The sequence below is a fragment of the Zootoca vivipara genome, chromosome 4 (assembly GCF_963506605.1).
Source record: "Zootoca vivipara chromosome 4, rZooViv1.1, whole genome shotgun sequence".
Classification (NCBI taxonomy): Eukaryota; Metazoa; Chordata; class Lepidosauria; order Squamata; family Lacertidae; genus Zootoca; species Zootoca vivipara.
This window is the reverse complement of record NC_083279.1, coordinates 34,430,290-34,451,498: the sequence shown is the minus strand read 5'-3', so window position 1 is coordinate 34,451,498 and position 21,209 is coordinate 34,430,290. Positions and strand designations below refer to the sequence as shown.

General features: G+C 41.2%; 1 protein-coding gene across 5 annotated transcripts in view; it reads right to left on the bottom strand.

Annotated features, from left to right (window-relative positions):
* Positions 1-21,209, bottom strand: part of STS (steroid sulfatase) — a 95,515-nt gene that overhangs the window by 66,949 nt on the left and 7,357 nt on the right. For 3 of the 5 annotated variants that reach the window (XM_060273480.1, XM_035116353.2, XM_035116359.2), the window contains 4 exons: positions 17,913-18,011; positions 5,301-5,483; positions 3,557-3,678; positions 2,600-2,722 (listed from right to left, as the gene is read on the bottom strand). In XM_060273480.1, the coding sequence (XP_060129463.1) occupies positions 2,600-2,722; positions 3,557-3,678; positions 5,301-5,446 (391 nt within the window). In that variant the 5' untranslated portion in view covers positions 5,447-5,483; positions 17,913-18,011. Of the gene's footprint in view, positions 1-2,599; positions 2,723-3,556; positions 3,679-5,300; positions 5,487-17,912; positions 18,012-21,209 lie in introns of all 5 variants that reach the window. The other 2 variants (XM_060273483.1, XM_035116354.2) reach the window with 1 other exon arrangement.

Sequence of the window (21,209 nt, the reverse complement as noted above, 5' to 3'; positions counted from 1 at the left end):
ACATACATTTTGCCCAGGCTTTTGCTGACCCACTAGATCAGTGTTTCTCAACCAGTGTGCCTCCAGATGTTTTGGGACTACAACTCCCATCATTCCTGACCACTGGTCTTGCTAGCTAGGGATGGTGGGAGTTGTAGTCCCAAAACATCTGGAGGCACACTGGTTGAGAAACACTGCACTAGATCAGACCGTGTGTGTGTGTGTGTGTGTGTGTGTGTGTGTGTGTTTATTCCCTGCATTATTTTTCTTTGCTTTTATACTACTGTTTTACTGCTTTGATGCTGCACGTTTGTTTTAATGATATTGGGGTTTTCACATTGCATATTGTGTAGGGATTTTAAAACATTGAGCAGTTGGTAAATGCTTTAGAAAATAATCATAAATAAAATAGGATAAATTACAGACATTTATCTAATATTTTAGTAAGAAACAACCATTCTTTTAATCATGCTATTATTATTCTCTGGTTCTTCTGTTTTATTTTTATGTGAGCGATCAATGTTGTCATGTTGACTGAGAGGTATGTTAGCCAGGCTAAAGGACTACTGTTTGGAGAGCAACGTATAACCTCTTCAAATGTAAATAAATTACGCAAACAAATAATATGGGACCTTGAACAGTGACTCAAGATTAGGGCTAGGAACATATGGATCCAGTACATTTATATCTGTGGTACTCCCTCCCACCCACCCCACTTTTTTATTCCATGGCCATAATATCCATGGAAACTGCAGAATGTGTTCAGCATTTTATTTGCAGGAACTGCACTTTTGAATCCACAAGCAAATGCAACGGCTATCAATTGTTTTCAGTGAACATTCTCATTTTTAAATTTGCGCCTAGTTTCCTCAAAAGCGTTTGAAAATGCAGGTGCCATTATTTTGTTTTTGTTTTTACCCTCATGGTGGAAAGTAAATCAGGTTGGATAAGTTGACCAGTATTTTTGGTCGCTAATGTACCTATCTGATCCTAGAAAAGGGGGCACAGCCACTAGGTGGGTTTGTCGCCCCACTGAATGTTCTGTTTCCCGTTAAGCTTAGTTCACTGATCACTGATCACAGTGGGGTGTGATGCTTTTTATCTTTTTTTCAGGTAGACTATAACTATCTCACAGATCCAATGCTGCCATTTCCTCTTTAGGCAAGGTGTGGGGCTGCTGTTACTACTAATGGCTACGGTAAAGGTAAAGGACCCCTGCATAGCTGCCAAGTTATCCCTTTTTTTAAGGGATTTTCCCTTATGCTGAATAGGCTTCCTCACGAGAAAAGGGAAAACTTGGCAGCTATGGACCCCTGACAGTTAAGTCCAGTCACAGACAACTCTGGGGTTGCGGCACTCATCTTGCAGGCTGAGACCCTACCTGCCGGCGGACTGTCTCGCCAGAGTGGTGCATGCTCTGGTTATTTCCCGCTTGGATTACTGCAATGCGCTCTATGTGGGGCTACCTTTGAAGGTGACCCGGAAACTGCAACTAATCCAGAATGTGGCAGCTAGACTGGTGACTGGGAGCGGCCACCAGGAACACATAACACCAGTCCTGAGAGATCTACACTGGCTCCCAGTACGTTTCCAAGCACAATTCAAAGTGTTGGTGTTGACCTTTAAAGCCCTAAATGGCCTCGGTCCTGTATACCTGAAGGAGCGTCTCCACCCCCACCGTTCGGCCCGGACACTGAGATCCAGCGCTGAGGGCCTTCTGGTGGTTCCCTCATTGTGAGAAGTAAGGTTACAGGGAACCAGGCAGAGGGCCTTCTCGGTAGCAGCACCCACCCTGTAGAATGCCCTTCCATCAGATGTCAAGGACATAAGCAGCTATTCTAATTTTAAAAGACATCTGAAGGCAGCCCTGTTTAGGGAAGCTTTTAATATTTAATGCTGTATTGTTTTAATATTCAATTGGGAGCCGCCCAGAGCGGCTGGGGAGACTCAGCCAGATGGGTGGGGTATAAATAATAAATTATTATTATTATTATTATTATTATTATTATTATTATTATTATTATTATTATCTCACTTTACAGGCTGAGGGAGCCGGCGTTTGTCCATAGACAGCTTTACAGGTCATGTAGCCAGCATGACTAAGCAGCTTCTGGCGAACCAAAGCAGCGCACGGAAACGCCATTTACCTTCCCGCCAGAGCGGTACCTATTTATCTACTTGCACTTTTTTTTTGGGGGGGGGTGCTTTCGAACTGCTAGGTTGACAGGAGCTGGGACCAAGCAACGGGAGTTCACCCCATTGTGGGATTCGAACTGCCAACCTTCTGATCGGCAAGCCCAAGAGGCTCAGTGGTTTAGACCACAGCGCCACCCACATCCCTACACTAATGGCTAACCTCGCCCAAAGAATTGTCTCTTGCATTGAAAAGTAATTTTCAAAAAAAGAGTTATTTCAGAAAGTCTCAGTGACTGTATTTTATTGTTTGGAATTGCTGTAGGCATTTCCAGTTTGCTTTTTTTTCTTCTTAATTGCTTCATTTACTTAGTTGATAGCCCATCTTTAACATGTAGATTGCTTTGAGGGACAATTCTGGGTCAGAAAAGCAGGGTATAAATTTCTTAAGACCAATAGATAAAGGAAGCGTGTCAATCAGCCATACCTATGAGAGCTGTAGAATAACCCCTCTGCTGGAGAAGTTTAGCAAATGTTATTTCTTCCACAGGGAGTCCACCAGAAGAAGCAGAAAACAAGAAGACCCCAACTTTGTGCAGGCTAGCCATTCCTGAAGGAATCAAATAGGAGGCAAACCAGTTTTCATTAGCATACACTTTGGGTGATATATAACTCTGGTCATATTCAGATGAGGAGACCTACTGAAACCAATGGATGCATGTCGAAGGTAAAAGTAAAGGACCCCTGAATGGTTAAGTCCAGACAAAGGCGGCTATGGGGATGCAGTGCTCATCTTGCTTTCAGGCCACAGACAGCTTTCCAGGTCACGTGGCCAGCATGAGTAAACTGCTTCTGGTGCAACGGAACACCAATGCTGTTTACCTTCCCGCCGTAGCAGTACCTATTTATCTACTTGCACTGGCATGCTTTCGAACTGCTAGCTTGGCAGGAGCTGGGACTGAGCAACGGGAGCTCACCCCATTGTGGGGATTCAAACCGCCAACCTTCTGATCAGCAAGCCCAAGAGGCTCAGTGGTTTAGACGACAGCACCACCCGCAGAGATGCATGCCTACTAGTGAGGAGCACCAGTATTGGTGGGGGCTCTTTCACATCAGAATCCCCAACTGTGCCAAGCCAGAAAGCTACCACCGACAGCCCCAAAACAAGGTGTTCTGGGCTGGGGGCAGGACAAGGGCAGTGGCAACTTTGGATGTGCTGGGTCCAGAGCCCTGCAGATCCCCCAAGGGACTGATCATCAGACTCCTCAGCTACGCCAGCCTGGAGCTGGTGTGGTGGACAAGTTAAGATGCCCTTGCCTTCTGTGTTGGCCAAGAGCCAGCAGTACAAGGGATGCAGTGGTGGGTCTTCTGCTTTGCTCCTCTCCATCCCTACTTTGAATTGCTGTGCCCTGATATCTAACAAAGGCGTAAGAACATCCTTTACCTGATCTGACAGAATAGCGGCCTGTCAAGAAAGATGCCCTGCTTGGGGTACATAGTGGTGAGGCTGCTATGTGTTGGGTCAGTGTTGCTCCTTCTTTAGACAACTTGTCAATGTTAGGAGTCCTGGAGGGGAAAAAAGAAGAAGACAAATTCAAGGGCATGTATTCTGAATATGTAAACACAAGTGAGTTCAGACTATTTAAAGTTCTCGTTATGGCTTATAGTGCATCAGTTGGTGTCCTACAAATCCAACATGAAGCCAAATTTTATGGTGAATTGAGTGCACCTTTGATCATTGGAGTGAATGCAATTAGAAGTATCTACATTTGTCTAGGGCTGCAGCTAGGGTTGCCAGATTCAATAGAGGACAGGACGTCTGTGCCTTTAATTGCCCTGCTCTCTTTGAGTCTGGAAACCTTAAAGAGAAACCAGCAGACCCTTTGTTTACTTTCCAAGCAAAGGGTCTGCTGGTTTCTCTTTAAGGATTCCAGACTCAAAAGAGAGCAGGGCAATTAAAGGCACAGAAGTCCTGTCCTCTATTGAGGCTGGCAACCCTATACGCTCCAACATTTCTCCAATGAAAATTGGGATTTCGTATTCCATTATTATTATTATTATTATTATTCCCCACCCATCTGACTGGGTTGGCACAACCATTCTGGGCAGCTTCCTACATATAAAAACATAATAAAACATTAAACTTTAAACAAACGTCCCTATACAGGGCTGTCTTCAGATGTCTTCTAAAGGTTGTATAAGTTACTTATCTCCTTGGCTCAGGGGTTACATAACTCCATACCCTCCAACATTTCTCTGATGAAAATAGGGATGTTCTAATGAAAAGCAGGACATTGTAGGATCAAATCAGAAACCGGGATGAGTTTTATCAATTCGGGACTGTCCCTGGAAAACAGGGACACTTGGAGGGTCTGTTGCTACACCTTTAAAAAAATATATTGTGCTATTTTCTGCTGCTTAGGTAGCTGCCCTTTGGATTTTTACTGTTGTTTTCTTATCAGTAGTGGCACGAGTGATGGGAAAGAGACATAAAGCCACACTCTTGAGACTAGTATCACTAATCCTTACTTGGATTAGGATGGGACTACCACCACCTTGCCGACAAAGGTCCATATAGTTAAAACTATGGTTTTCCCAGTAGGGATGTATGGAAGTGAGAGACAGACCATAAAGAAGGCTGATTGCTGAAGTATTTATGCTTTTGAATTATGGTGCTGGAGGAGACTCTTAAGAGTCCCATGGACTGCAAGAAGATCAAACCTATCCATTCTGAAGGAAATCATCCCTGAGTGCTCACTGGAAGGACAGATCCTGAAGCTGAGGCTCCAATACTTTGGCTACCTCATGAGAAGACTCCCTGGAAAAGACCCTGATGTTGGGAAAGATGGAGGGCACTAGGAGAAGGGGACAACAGAGGACGAGATGGCTGGACAGCGTTCTTGAAGCTACCAACATGAGTCTGCCCAAACTGCAGGAGGCAGTGGAAGACAGGTGTGCCTGGCGTGCTCTGGTCCACGAAGAGTCAGACACGACTAAACGACTAAACAACAACAACAACCACCAATCCAGCATCTGCATGAATCAGGCATAGTCAACCAAACCATGGGACATGTTCCTATTTCCTAATACAATTGTGGTTGTGATCTTCCACAAGCTTTCTGCCCAAAACAATCTCTTTTGAAGCTAAGGCCAAATGTACATATATATCATCAAGTGTGTTGGCAAACCTTGAAGTTGTGTTTCCATAGCATCCTAGGTCTCCAATGCCAAGATCATCAGCCATGAATAATACAATACTGGGCTTGGAAATCCTTTCATTAATAGCATTGCTTATAGGCCACAGATAAATCATCACAGGAAGAAGGATCATCATTCTGCTGTTTTAGGGCAAGGCTGCTTCAAAAAGTTACCTGCTTGATAAAAGAATGTTGTTTTATACATTTGTTGTTTATATAAAACAATATAAAATGTTGCTTTATATTTATTTTCATAATTGGCATAATTGACCTTGCCATTACAATGAGAACACCATGAAAAGGAAACACAGTTCTTAATAGTTCTAACAATTACTTGTGTTATTAAAGTTTTGAAGCAGCCTGTTGAGTCTGACCTTTTACATTTTAAAACATTTTAATATATCTCCTTTCATAGTTTCGCTGAAAGAGAAAAGCTGAAATGTAGCAAACAATGGGAGTCAATCTTTCACATATTAGATGACGTTCAAGGACTTTTGAATACTTTTTTCCCCAAAAATGTTCTTTCTTGGCAAAAAAAAATTCTGTGGAATGACCATCTGACATAAAGTAGTATTAAGGTATATTCACATTTTCCATCTAGGCGAAGGTGAGGACATGAATTTAGGATATCACATATTTACAAATATCACAAAAATGAGAAACAGGCCAGGTGGTGATGATGCCATGACCATACCAACATATGAACAGGGCATTGGGTTCCTAAAGAACCCAATAGTTGTTTATGCTGGTGATAATGACAGTCTGTTTAAGGAAGCTGAGAAGGCCGCTCCACTTTCCAGTGGGATGGTGTTGCGGGCAGGCCACGTGCTCTCCCCATGCATAGTGGGGGCTTGGAAGTGCCCCCACGTCATAGGGGAGTTCCGGCCATGTCACGCCCCCCAGCTGACCAATCTGGTTGGCCAGGGGGCATGGCTTACAATACTTAAGCAGCCACGTGGCCGGGGAATTTCCTCTTGGTTCCTGCTTCCACGGATCTCCTACCCTCCTGCCCTCTTTTCATGCGTTCAGCATCTTGGCCTTGCTATGGACCTCGGTTGGTCACTTGTTGAGGGGGCCTGGTAGGATTTTTTCCACTTGGCAAATTAGCACCAGCCATTTGGTTTTCGCCTACCTTGTAGCAATTGTCACAACTTTGTTAGGTTTGGCGGTTAGGCATTGGTAAAACCTGGTTCATGGGAGGGGAGGTTGTGGCCGTCACCTCCTCTTTAAGGGTATTCCATTAAAGGGATACGGGGGTGTGGATCTTGTCCGAAGCCCGGGTGTGGGGTAGGGCCATGCCACAACCCCATCGGGGACCCTGGGGGAGCTCTCAGTTGATGTACATCAACAGGGCTCCCCCTAATGGTGCTTGACCCTTACTGGACTACCTGGATGGCGGGCAGGAGTCAGATATAGTCAGTTCAATTCCAGTGTCTAAGCCAATACCACTCACATTCTGTAACCAATAAAGTTATGGCCTTAATTCGTCCATTAACTTAAAATACTGGTGTCCCTGTGTTTTATTATTCATCAAATGGGGGGGGGGCTTGGGGCCTTGACATGCAAGGCATTGCCCAAGCCCAAAGGAGTGCAGTCCAAACCAGTGAACAAACAGCTTATTGACAGCTCCAGTTTTTGATTGCCCATAAAATTGTGAAACCCCAAACACAGGAGTGGGATATGAAGACCTAAACAGACCATTCTTTTGGAGTGGAAGAGTAGGGAGCACGCGGCAGTCTAAAAAAAACGTACACTGTGCACTGAACTTGTACTAAAGATGTGATAGGGGTCACATGTGTGAGTCAGACAGAGGGCTTGCAAAATTAAACAGAGGGGCATCAAGGAAAAAAACCCTACATGTGTCAGCTTCCATGTGAACTGGGCTCCACTTACAGTATTTGGCGTTTCAGATCACATGGAAGTTTATGTGCCTACAGCTGTATGCTTGCAGATTTTCCCTAGTCAAACACCCAATGCATAAAATCAGGCTGAAGCAAGGGAGGCAGACGATAGATGGATAACATAATAAACAAACAACTGAAGGGGTTTCAAGTTTGGGTGTGTTTTGTGCCTGAAGAAAGGGGATGAAAAACCTTGAAATGCTCTTGGCAGTGAATGTTGATTCAGCAAGAAGCAATTGCTTCGTCTCCCTTTTCCTTTCATATTTTCTGGGGAAGAAAACTCCAGTCCTGAAGACCAGCCAGATCTTTTGAAGAGCACAGTTTGCACAGTACTGCACAATGTTACATAACAAGAAACCAATGTGCATACTTGATGAGAGCCAAGAATGCCTCTGTTTGAGAAGCACAATATTCCTCGTAGGTGTCATTGTGTCAGCCTCGAGGAAAAGGGCTTGCCAGTCTAATTAAAAATAATTGACGTCTGCCACACTCTAAGCAAAATGAAACATCCACAAGCAAGCGAAAGCATTAGCTGCTATCTTATCCTGTAAGTGTAACGCAACCTTCTAGTGTAAGACTTTCAACAGAAGCAATGCCCTTTTCTGGTAGTGGACAGGATTCCCAGTTTTAATAAAATGTTACAGGGGGAAAATGCCACAGCTGAAGGCAGACTATGCTGCTGTTTCCACATGTGTCCGCACATGAGAAATCTATTCTTTGTAGTACTATCCCACCATTCAGGTTTAGGTGTGCAGATAACATGAACACATAGAAGTGATTGATTGTGTGGGTCTTTTTTCATGCAATATGGACCCTGCAGAGAAGGAGTGCAGGGAAGGAAATTGCCAATCAAGTGGGATAGAGCCACATGATCCATCCTGCTCATGTGGTTGCATAACATTATTCACACAGCATCCCGGCAAAGCAGGATCATATTATTCAAATATGGTCCCTATGATATTCAATATTTTTCCTAAAGTTTCTTGCAGTTGTGTAAAGCTTGAGTTTTCTCCAAGCCTGTTGCTATCTCTCCCTTGTGGGTAGGTGTTGGCTTGATAAGGATCAGTACTCAGAGAATGGATCTGCTATTAGTATAAAGGATATTGATATCCCAAACAGATTTATGAGCCCAGGGATAAGGCCAGGAGGGATCAATGTTATTGCAACCTGTTGAACTTCGGAGTTGACATCGGAGATAGTAAAGCTGCTTTCAAATGAATCTTACTTTATAGTCCCAGCATCAGTTACTGAAATACTCCCATTGATAGAAACTAACCTTGAGCCAACAGAGCACAAATACAAGATGCTACATGGGAAATGTTATGTTCAAGCTGTCTGGGAATAAACAATATAAACCTATAATACAAATCCTTTCTCTCCTTCTCCTGTGCCTAAGAATGCTCAGAGATTGATTCCATCACACCACACCATATTATTTTTCCCTTTACAATGATCTCTCTAATATTTGCTATCTTCCCACTTCCCTCTGGTCTTCCACACAATAAATTGACACTTCATTAGTATCTGCAATCCTGTACACATACTTTCACAGGCTGAGAAAGTAGTAAGCTCAGTCTTCTCACCTATTAGCTGCTTGTCATCGCTTGATCATTCCAGAAACACATAGCAGATGCAGTCCACTTTGTTTTGAAGAACCTTCAAATCCATTTTCACCCCCTAACACATTTTTCAAAGCAATGAATAACTGCCTGATTTTTTACAATGTTTCTTTAATTCAATCTTCCGCAGAAGTGGTTTAGATGTGTTGCTCCTGGCTTTCTTGTTTAGCATGTAAGATGTTATTACTAAGAGAATCAATATTCAGAGGAATACATCAACATATAAATACAGAAGGAACCGTGAGAAGTTAATTGGTTCAAGGAGTTATCAAGAGTATCTAGGAAAGGCAAGTATTAAACTTGTCAGATTTGACAAAATAAAATATTCCATACTACACTAGGAACGCCTATCTATAACTAACCATCACATATAATTAATTTTTGAATTAAAAAATGTACATGGAGTGACATGGAGTGAATAAGAATTGGGCCACACACCCAACAATGTGCATTTGTGTGTTTGAACAAATATGCTTATTATGTTCTGCCCATTGGGACATGTGAAGCTAGGTTCTGGGTATCCTCTTATCTAGGGAGTTCATTTTATTATTTTTGTGGGGTGGTGAATGAAGCAATTAGAAGACTGTCTCCCACACATGATCTGTGGCAGGATCCCTGAGACATCCGGCTGTGCTGTAACTCAAAGTTACCTCAGGTGCCAATCATATGACACAGATGGCATCCTGGGGCAGGACGTAGGAGGGACCGTTCTCTCACTGGTCTACTCCTAGGGCATACATTCAAGATTCACATGTGGCTTCAACCAATGTCATCATCATAATACAAACACAGCTTTTTTCTTTTCCTGGTAGAGAAGGCATTTGGGCAAAACCATGTCAGAGGGAAGTAATGTGACCATCTCCTTCCACAGGAGGCCACACTGAGGTAAGTGTTGGCCTAGAAACATTATACAGTGGTACCTCGGTTTAAGTACACAATTGGTTCCTGAAGTCTGTACTTGATCTGAAGCGTACTTAGCCTGAAGCAAACTTTCCCATTGAAAGTAATGGAAAGTGGATTAATCCGTTCCAGACGATCCGCAGACTACTTAAACTGAAGCGTACTTAACCTGAAGCAAACTTTCCCATTGAAAGTAATGGAAAGTGGATTAATCCATTCCAGACAGGTCCGCGGAGTACTCAACCTGAAGCGTACTTAACCCGAAGTATGAGTGTAATTGGTTCGGGAAGTCTGTACTTAACCTGAAGTGTACTTAACCTGAAGCGAACTTTCCCATTGAAAGTAATGGAAAGTGGATTAATCCGTTCCAGACGATCCGCAGACTACTTAAACTGAAGCGTACTTAACCTGAAGCAAACTTTCCCATTGAAAGTAATGGAAAGTGGATTAATCCATTCCAGACAGGTCCGCAGAGTACTCAACCTGAAGCGTACTTAACCCGAAGTATGAGTGTAATTGGTTCTGGAAGTCTGTACTTAACCTGAAGTGTACTTAACCTGAAGCGAACTTTCCCATTGAAAGTAATGGAAAGTGGATTAATCCGTTCCAGACGATCCGCAGACTACTTAAACTGAAGCGTACTTAAGCTGAAGCAAACTTTCCCATTGAAAGTAATGGAAAGTGGATTAATCCGTTCCAGACGGGTCCGCAGAGTACTCAACCTGAAGCGTACTTAACCCGAAGTATGAGTGTAATTGGTTCTGGAAGTCTGTACTTAACCTGAAGTGTACTTAACCTGAAGCAAACTTTCCCATTGAAAGTAATGGAGAGTGGATTAATCTGTTCCAGACGGGTCCGCGGAGTACTTAAACTGAAAGTACTCAAACCGAAGCGTTCTTAAACCGAGGTATGACTGTACTCAGGTAAGCATGGTGCACATTACAATACAGTGGTACCTCTGGTTAAGAACTTAATTCATTCTGGAGGTCCGTTCTTAACCTGAAACTGTTCTTAACCTGAAGCAGCACTTTAGCTAATGGGGCCTCCTGCTGCCGCCACGCCACCAGAACATGATTTCTGTTCTCATCCTGAAGCAAAGTTCTTAAGCTGAGGTACTATTTCTGGGTTAGCAGAGTTTGTAACTTGAAGCGTTTATAACCTGAAGCGTTTGTAACCCAAGGTACCACTGTATAAGGTAACAAATGTAGAAAGCATTCGGGCGAGTGCACATTTGTGTATGTGTTTTAATCCATTCCACAAAACAAATGAGCATCAGCAATTTTTCAAAATATACTGCCACTTATCTCTGCACTGAGTCGAAAAGATCAGATCAGCCAGTGTCAGGATGCTGTTGGACTACAATTCCCATTAACACCAGCCATCATGGCCGAAGGTCAGGGAAAGTGGGAATTGTATTCTAATATTTGGACAGCAGCATGTTGCCCACCCCTAGTGTATGTGAACACTTCAGGAAGTCTTGGCTGAGAAGGAGCCTATTAGACTCAATTTGTGGCTCCGGTAAGCATAGAGTATAGAGATGGTGAACATTCAATCCTTCAGAATTCTAGAATAGGAGCTGATCAATCCTACATTTAGAAGGCTCTGTCCGTATCCGGCATGTCATCCAGTCCTAAAAATACGACAGGCAGGACAGAGTTTAAATTCTGGGTATAGCCAGTCTCTGAGATTATCCTCACAGTCTCTACCCTTGTAAGAGACTGCCTGCTGCTCTCAAGGATGTTCTTCTCCAATGCAATTTCCTCAGCATTTGGATGAAATGATTAACCTCCTTATTCTGGCCCTGCCCTATTCCTCCGGGCTGTTGGCCACCTCTCATTCATGCCAGTCTGGTTCCAATGTCTGAATATGAGGTTTGGAAACTAGCCTCGAGGAGAATTTTAAGAGTGCTCATGTCAGGCTTGTGACTGCTAAAGGACAGAATTCCGTGATAAAAGAAGAATCTTATGAAAATACTAAATTACTCTTAGGGAAAAGGAGAAGAATCCATGATGGAGAAGCCAAATGAAATCCCATGCACCTACTGAACTTCAAGGCTATATGGAATGTCTTAGATCTGATTTACAGTTGTAATGTACAACAACACTGTGGTATCAAGAGAGAGAAGAGTGAACATTTATTATATAAATAAATCAACAAATGCTCATTTAATCAGATACATGGAGCAGCCTCAGATTTTATATCTTCCCCAACCTTGTTTGAAATAAAACTGCAACAGTCCCTGTCTATTGCTTTTGCTGGGTGATGCTGATGGAAGTTGTCCAAAGTACATTGAGAGCACCAGCTTGGGAAAGGCAGATTTTCATTAATAACAAGGGATTCATACTCCTTTGAGGTCCTGGGAATTTTAATGTCTTAAACAACTTTGCCAAAGTAGATGGGCGTATAGTCAAAGCAATGGCATCAGCTGGCTTGCATAATTCTACAATAATGCAGAATATTGTAATCTGTCTAGACAATTAATGTTCACATGCTTCCATTAAAGGAGATGCATCATTAATTCAAGACACCAGTGGACATGTTTTGCTGGTGCACCACTTTGATTCAAAATGCAAAAGAAACAAAACCAACAAAAACCTGTTAGCAGAAAACACCAAATACATTAATCCAAATATGTTTATTTGCAGTGCAAATTAGTCCTGGGTTGAAAAACTGGAGACTCAACCTCTGCCTTCCACAAGCAAAGAATCATTTGTTGTGTTGCCCAAATAAAATGTGAATTTGATATTCATCAAAGCACATTTTAATTAAAAGTCCTGTTAATATCCTGATACTACAAACGAAGCTTCTAAAAGAATGTTTCAGTAGACAGTATGAAGCCCAATTAACATAGACACTATTAATTACCTGTAAACTACAGCAATAATTACATATATACATTAGGAAAGCGATTGTGGCTGTTTTATATTACGGAAAATATCCAAGGAAGAAATCGTTGTCAGATTTTAAACCAATCTTTAATTAAACAAATGTTAAACTACATAAGGCATACATATTTCAACTTGCGAATTGCAAAGAGCTCAAACAAAACTGTGGGTAGAAAGAATTTCAAAACAACAACACCAATAACAACACATTTAATTTCTTAGTCACTTGTTACAAAATTTTAAGAGCATGAAGTATAATAGATATAAGGAGCATTTAAAGGTTAAGGAGCAGAAATGTAAATCTCTATCATCATCATCATCATCATCATCATCATCATCATCATCATCATTTTCATGTGTACAATGACTGCTAAAACAGACCTCTCCTGCAGATATTGCTCAACAACTCCCATCAATCCCAGCAAGCATAGCTAATGACTAGGAATGTTGGGAGTTGAAGTTCAGCAATATTTGCATCTGGTCAAAGGTTTCCCACACCTGAAATATAACTTAAAATGGGGGGGAGAGGGGGGGAGAGAGGGAGAGAGAGAGAGAGGAGAGAGAGAGAGAGAGAGAGAGAGAGAGAGAGAGAGAGAGAGAGAGAGAGAGAGAGAGAGACTTACAAGGAAAGCCACAATAAAACTGTAGCAATTAATTTGAGTCTGCCATCTAAGAAACACAATGTATGTTTAAGAATGTAAAATTGTTCTATTACCTAGGACTTGCCCGGATATTTAAACTAGGGATTTGGCACCCCCTCTGCCCACCCACCCCCAACCCCCAGATGGCAGCATTGCTTTGTTGAAAATAAGTTTGAAAGCAGTGGTCCTTGTTGGTTGTGACTAACTTAAAGCCCCTTAAGTTTAGAATAAACACACTGGGTTGAATCCAATCATGACTGACAAGACCCATTGCTTTCCATGGATCTGCGCTGGGCATGTATGGATCCAACCCATTTAAGATCACAACCCTATACATGCCTGCTCAGATGTAAGTCCTCTTGAACTCAGTGTGGCTTTCTCTGCAGATAAGTACAGGTGTGCCCCCCCTCCTTACACACAATTGACTTGAGCTGGAGAGCCTCCATGGAGCCCAAAGAGGACATCAGTGAGGGTGAAGGGAGCCCCAAAGAGACTAGAGGCACAGTGGGGCTTTACTTAGGCTGCTCAGACTCTCTGCCTAACAGAAGCCCCCACTTTCCTGTGCATCCTCCAGCCTCCTGCCAGCCTCAGAGCTTCAATTCTAGTTGTGGATATTAACGGATGCAGTATTTTTGTTATGGATTGAAGACAGAACAGCAGCTAGGGGGTTTAAAGTATGTTTAGAGTGTCCTCCCCACATTACGCAGTTTTACTTATGCACGCAGGGGTCTGGAACATAACCCCCGTGTAACTTGGGGGATGCCTGTATATGCAGGACTGCCGCCTAAATGAACTCCATGCTCCCGAGCTATAGAACACTCGAGAAAAAATGAATTCATAGGCTTATTATCTTATTTATGAATAATAAAATGACTGAATATGTTTAACTAAGCAAACTATTAACTAAATAAAAATGAAAACATAATAGGATTAGGAAAATAAACCCAAGAATTAAAGTATTAAGGTCTTTAAGATAATAAATAAGTTCCATAAGTAAAGAATCAGAAGAAAGGCCAAATAGGTATTACAAAGCCTGAAAGAAATAAGCCATAATAAAACATATTAAAAACAGAACAAAAGAAAATCAATTCTATCTAGAAATGAACAATATCTTTATGGTATTAAGATTTACATATTTCTTTGGAAGATTCAAGAGCGAAAATGCATTGCTTCACTTCTCTCATTAAGAAGTTTGACAGAGTCAACAGAGAGTTTCATCAGTTCTTTATGACACAAATAGGCCTTTACGTATACTGAAACGATAGTTCAGAAATAGCAAGGAAAAAATTGGCTATGGTGCCACTGTGAATGAATGTATGTTTGAGAGAGGGATTAATTGGAAGTCAGCCACAGGCAGCAGAATATCGGAGGGAGGGGGATGGCATTCTCATTGAAAATTTGGGGGGCGCTTGGCTCCTCAACTCCCCCCCCCATGGTACCTGTTTTGATTAGTGTCATACTGGATACATCCTAGAGCTGTTGTTGCTGCTGGTTTTACTACAACAACAACAACAACAACAACAACAACAACAACAACAACAACAACAACAACAACAACAACATAAAAAAGGTTAAACAATTTTTGTTGTGAAACACCCTGGGATCTACGGGTAAGGGGGTGGCATACAAATTTGATTAATAATAATAATAATAAAACCAAATAATGTAGTCCCATTCTGAAAACACCTACATGCATTATTATGTCATTTTTGTGACTAAGATCTCGATTACATCATGGGAGTCACTCTCCTTGAAATGACAAAATGTTGGTTCCACTCTTCCCTAAAGGTTATAAAATACACTGTGCTCCCTTTTAGAACTCCTTTCTCTGTTTTGATGAAAGATATATGAAAGTATTTTTGGCATTTTTGCATGTGTACTAAAACATCCTCTATTTTTTTTAAATCTATTTATCTCTTCCTCTTCTGCTCTATTAACACATTTTATGGACAATTTCTCAATAGTTACTTATCTTGCTTTGACATGTAAGAGAGAGAACAGTCCGAATTCCAAAACCATGCACATAATGTAATAGTGTTAAGTCTGTTTTTATTTCCAGTTCATGACCAGAAAGCCTTGGGTAGGTCACATTACACATTAACTTTGTTATATAACATACGTCGTCAAGGAACATTACATATTTCACAACTTAAGGCTTGTGACACAGCATATCTTAAGAAAGCACATTACAACCTACTAGCTTTCACTCTGAGGAAAATCAATCTCCAGGTAAAAATTACACATTTCTTGAATATAACTTTTCTCCCCCCACCCCTTTTTGAGCATACAATGGTATAAATGCTGGAAAGAAATCAGTGTCTCACAGCAGGCAAAGGCTGTTCTTAGGAATCCCACTGCTTTTTCCATATACTGTACCTCTACCATCAGACTAAAAAGTTATGAAAGGGTTTTCTGCCTTTAGTAACACAAAACACACGGCAAACCCAAGACTGTTTTGTATTGGAATTTTCTCCGATTGCCTTATTTTGCTCTAGAACAACCGACTTGAGCATGCATTATTCTACACATGAATGGGCTGTTAGAATCTCTTTTTATTTGGGAAAGTTACTTTGATGATCAATGCTTTTTATGATGTGACGTTTTGAAGGGAACATGGGAATTATTTCCCCTTTGACACATGTTACCATTAGAAAACCTTTGAAATAATAATTCTTTATTTGTTGTCCTTCACTATAAGGTCCCAGGGCAAGCCACAGCAACTTAAAAAGTAAATTACAATAAAATAAAATAAAATCCACTCAGATTCTAACTGCCAAAACTGAGTTTCACCACAAAATTAACGTAAAATGAAATTTTACAGGAAATAAAGTTATCATGTTCAAAGTTTAAATTGTTTCTTTAAAACATTAGTATTTTGCCTTGCCACAAATGGTACCCAAGACAGCAACAGAAACCCACCCCACCCCCCAATATTTTAACGGTATCAGAAACAACAGCAACTTAAACCAATCCATCTATCTATTCACCACCCTCTTCTAAAGATCTTTCGTGCTGGACAGCACTGAGGCTGGGAATCCAGGCCCTTGTGATGATCTGGCTCAGGGGTGGGCGATTGATGCCCCCCTTGTGCCAACTCCCAGCTGTGTCATGCCCACCCGGCCAATCTATGCTGGTGGGGGGCACGGCCAGGAGGGCTTCCCTCTCTCACCTCCTTGCCAAATCTCCCAAGCAACCCACCCTCTTTTTAAGCTTTGGTATGACACGCCCTTGCTATGGGAAAATGTCGGCTGCCTTATTGGTGGGGCCAGGTAGGAATTTTTCCAACTGGCCGAATTGCCATCGGCCATTTGGTTTTTGCCTACCTAGCAAAACCATTTGGTTTTTGCCTACCTAGCAATCGCCACAACTTTGTAAGGTTAGGCATTGGGTAAGCCTTTGTTTAAGGGAGGAGAGGTTGTAGCCTCTGCCTGCCCCTCCTCGATAAGCATATCCTCTCAAAGGGATCCAAGAGTTTGAATCCTGTCCATGGACTAGGGCAGGCATCCCCAAACTGCGGCCCTCCAGATGTTTTGGCCTACAACTCCCATGATCCCTAGCTAACAGGACCAGTGGTCGGGGCAGATGGGAATTGTAGTCCAAAACTTCTGGAGGGCCGAAGTTTGGGGATGCCTGGGCTAGGGCCATGCCACAACCCCAACAGGAACCCCTCGGGGTGCCCCTCTTTGATGTAAGTCAGTAACGGTCAAACTTGGCTCTCCAGCTGTTTTGGGACTACAATTCCCATCATCCCTGACCACTGGTCCTGTTAGCTAGGGATGATGTGAGCTGTAGTCCCTAAACAGCTGGAGGACCAAGTTTGGCCATCACTGATGTAAGTCATAGGGCTCCCCCTTCTGGTCGTTTACCCGTAGTTCTATTCCCTGCAGACAGGCAGGAGTCAAGATATAGCCTGGCTTCACCCAATGAAACCACTCACATCTGTAACCAATAAAGTTGTGGCCTGTTTTAGCCCATTAACCTAAATATGTACATCTGTGTGTCAGTCAATGGGGAACTGTGCAGCACAGGACCTTGGCATGCAACCTTATCTTATTGTTGGATGGGGAGAAAGGAGGTGCCCTTGGTACATCTCTAGGAAGGAACTTCCATCCAGACACTGAGAAGGCTGTATTCCTCATCACTATCCCCCTCACTTTTGATGTCAGGTGAATATATTTTCAAGGCCTCCAGTGACAACTTTAACACACCAGTAGATTTATATGGTGATTCTTCAAGCACTTGGCCCACTCCGCTTAGGGAAAGCATCAATTTAAATGTGCCTGGAAACAAATTTATACCCAATTCAGACTATTGCAATGTGTTCAAAGCCATGATTCCTCTCTGTTCTACCCTGGCTGCCACATTCTGGACCAGGTGTGGGGAAATAGAAGCTTTGAAGGCAGACTCACAGAAAGCATGTTATTCTTTTCTAACCTAGAGTTACTAAGGCATGGGTGACTATTTTATTTTCCCAGAAGAGGACACAGCTGGTGAATCAACAAAAGCTGATTAAAATCACACCTCGTCACGGATGCCACCTGAACAACATGGAGCAGGGTCCAGAAGCATTCCCAAACTACAAAACCCAACCCGTAAAGGGAAGAGCAAAACCAATCCAGAAGGGAAAACAAAAATCCAGAACTATTGAACTACTTACCACCAACGCCTCTGTCTTGTTTGGGTTATTCTTCAGTTTATTTTCTCACCCAGTTCATTACTGACTCCAAATACCTGCTCAGAATGTCAGCTGCTATGCCTGGAATAGATGAAAGATTAACAGAGCATGGTGTTATTAGCATACTGATGACACTTCAGTATCCCACACACTTTCCCCAAGCAGTTTCATATAGATGCTAAATAGCTTTGGAGACAAGATGGGAAATTGTGGCATTCCCTATATCAATCGCCAAGGGGTATAGGAGAAGTTTCTGAGAAGATAATTTGGAATCTTCCCAACAGATGGAACTACTGGAATGTACTCATAGGGTTGCCAGACTCAATAGTGGACAGAACTTCTGTGCCTTTAATTGCCCTGCTCTCTTTTGAGTCTGGAAACCTTAAAGAGAAACCAGCAGACCCTTAGCTTGGAAATTAAACAAAGGGTCTGCTGGTTTCTCTTTAAGGTTTCCAGACTCAAAAGAGAGCAGGGCAATTAAAGGCACAGACGTCCTGTCCACTATTGAGTCTGGCCACCCTATGTACTCAGTGCTTTTTTCTAGACATTTTTCTATGGGTTTTTATTATTATTAATGTCCAATTTAAAATAATAAACAAAACAAAAATCTAGAGATACTATTTATTATCCCAAACCTGATTTTTCACAAGCTGAAGTCTTTTGCTATAATTACTATTATTTAATTTTAGACAACTGTCCATAAATAAAATTATCTAGGTGGCCTACAAAAGGATGAGGTTGGTTTCATGGAACCTGTTCCCAAACTGTATCTGATCTGATCTGATCTAGGATTTGCAAGTTACCTGTAGGATTAGAACTTAGTGAAAGCAGGAAAAAATAGTTTGTAAACATAAAAGCAGTGATGAATTGCATCATACATTTTTGCTTTGTAGGCATCTTATGCTTGTCTATCAAGAGTGAATAAAAAAGAGATTTCCATAGGGCTTATTCCCAGACAATTAAGAATAAGAATAAAGCTGTAATCAAAAACAAAATGCATTGTTTGCACAAATTCTATAAGCCATATTTTTTATACCAGTGGTATTTTTTATACTTTGGTTAGAAATGATAGTGAAGGCTGGTGCTTCTACAGACCGATGGAAGTGGTTTTTCCCCTTGCTAAGCATTAGGACCACAAGTCCAAAAAGGAAGCTTACTCTCAGTGGCCTATACCTGCCTCAGTTTAGTTGAGTCCTCTCTTTGAATTCTCACAATACTCCTTGTTCCCTTGTCAGCTTAATTTTTGCTCAGACTTTGATTCCAAGGTTCTGGACAGGTTCTGATCATAGCTGTCAAGTTTTCCCTTTTCTCGCGAGGAAGCCTATTCAGCACAAGGGAATTTTCCTTTAAAAAAGGGAGAACTTGACAGCTATGGTTTTGATGCACATGGCTTTTTCACTCATGGAACTGGTGTTATGGAATGAATTCCCTGCTGAAATATGGGAGATCCCATCTGTATTTGTAGTCAAACATTTTGAAGATGTATCTGTTTACACATGCATTTTGTGATCTCACAACCCAGGTCTCCGGTTTTAATTACAGTGTTATTTTAATGAGTCTACATTATGCAGGACTTAGGATGCAACTACTGAGAAGGCCCTCAGAACTGGATTTCAGTGTCTGGGCTAAATGATGGGGGTGGAGACACTCCTTCGAGTATACAAGGCCAAAGCCGTTTAGGGCTTTAAAGGTCAGCACCAACACTTTGAATTGTGTTCAGAAGCGTACTGGGAGCCAATATAGATCATTTAGGACCAGTGTTATATGGTCCTGGCAGCAGCTGAACTCTTCCTGGAACAATTCAAAACAAACCATCAGCATGACAATTTGGTCATCATGTTGGGCAGGAGACAGTGTGTTCCTGCACTGCCACAGCCAATGGTGGAAGACAATATGACAATATGAAACATAGATTGCTGCTTCTGGCAGATATATATAGATATAGATATAGATATAGATATAGATATAGATATAGATATAGATACACACACACACACACACACACACACACACACATACATCCATACATACACACACACACATATATACGCACACTCAAACATTATCTTCACATACATTAATAAACAAATGCAATAAATAAATAAAAAATAAGACATTTACATACCATATTAAATCCATATTTTGGGATTCCTCCGATCCCTTGATTCCCTCCCTTCCCTTCCCTGGTTCTTTTGTGTTATTTTATGTTATACATGTCTATAATTTTCTTATTTTTAAATATTTCCAAATTCAAACATTGTACTTAATATTACAAGTGTTTTTAAAAACCCTGCTATTGTGTTAACTTCTTTACAATGCTTTTGTAAATATGCAATAAACATTTTCCATTCTATTTTATATTTGCTGTCGTCTTGATTTCTTAGTCTTCCAGTTAATTTGGCCATCTCAGCATGTTCCATTAATTTACGTTGCCAATCTTCCATAGTTGGGACTTGTTCTTCTTTCCATTGCTGGGCTATCAATGTCCATGCGGCTGTTGTTGCATACATAAATAAACCTTTATATTCTTTTGGTATATCTGTTCCAATTATACCTATTAAAAATGCTACTGTTTTTTTTAACAAAGGTTATTTTAAACTTTTTTTTTTCAATTTGTTATAAATCATTCCTGAAAAGCTTTTTATGACCTTACATTGCCACCACATATGGTAAAATGTAACTTCTACCTCTTTACACTTCCAACACTTATTATCTTTTGTTTCATACATTTTTGATAGTTTAGCTGGCGTTAAATACCATCTATACATCATTTTCGTATAGTTCTCCTTAAGTGCCATGAATCTCATTTCTCCATAATCTGTCAACTATATATTGTGTCTCACATCTTTTGTCCACTTTATCATTACACATTTGACCTCTTCATCCTTTGTCTCCCATTCGAACAGTATATTATACATTTTTGATAATAATTTATAATCACTTTCTATTATTTCTCTCTGAAATTTTGAGATTTCATATGCAAATCCTTTATTTTTATCATTTTTAAATGTTTCATATAATTGAAAATATTGTAACCAATCTGTTATCTCTTCTTTTATTTCATTATATTATTTTTATTTTTTATTTATTATCCATTTCCATTAACAGCTCTCTATATGTTCCCCAGTTGGGTTTCATATTTACTTTTTTCAATGCTATTGCTTCCAGTGTCAAAAGCCACCATGGTGTTTTTTGGTTCTAGAAGATATATTTTTCCCAAAGTTCGCCTTATTATATGATTTTGGAAGCTTCTGTGTACCTCGGCCTTCTGATAGCACA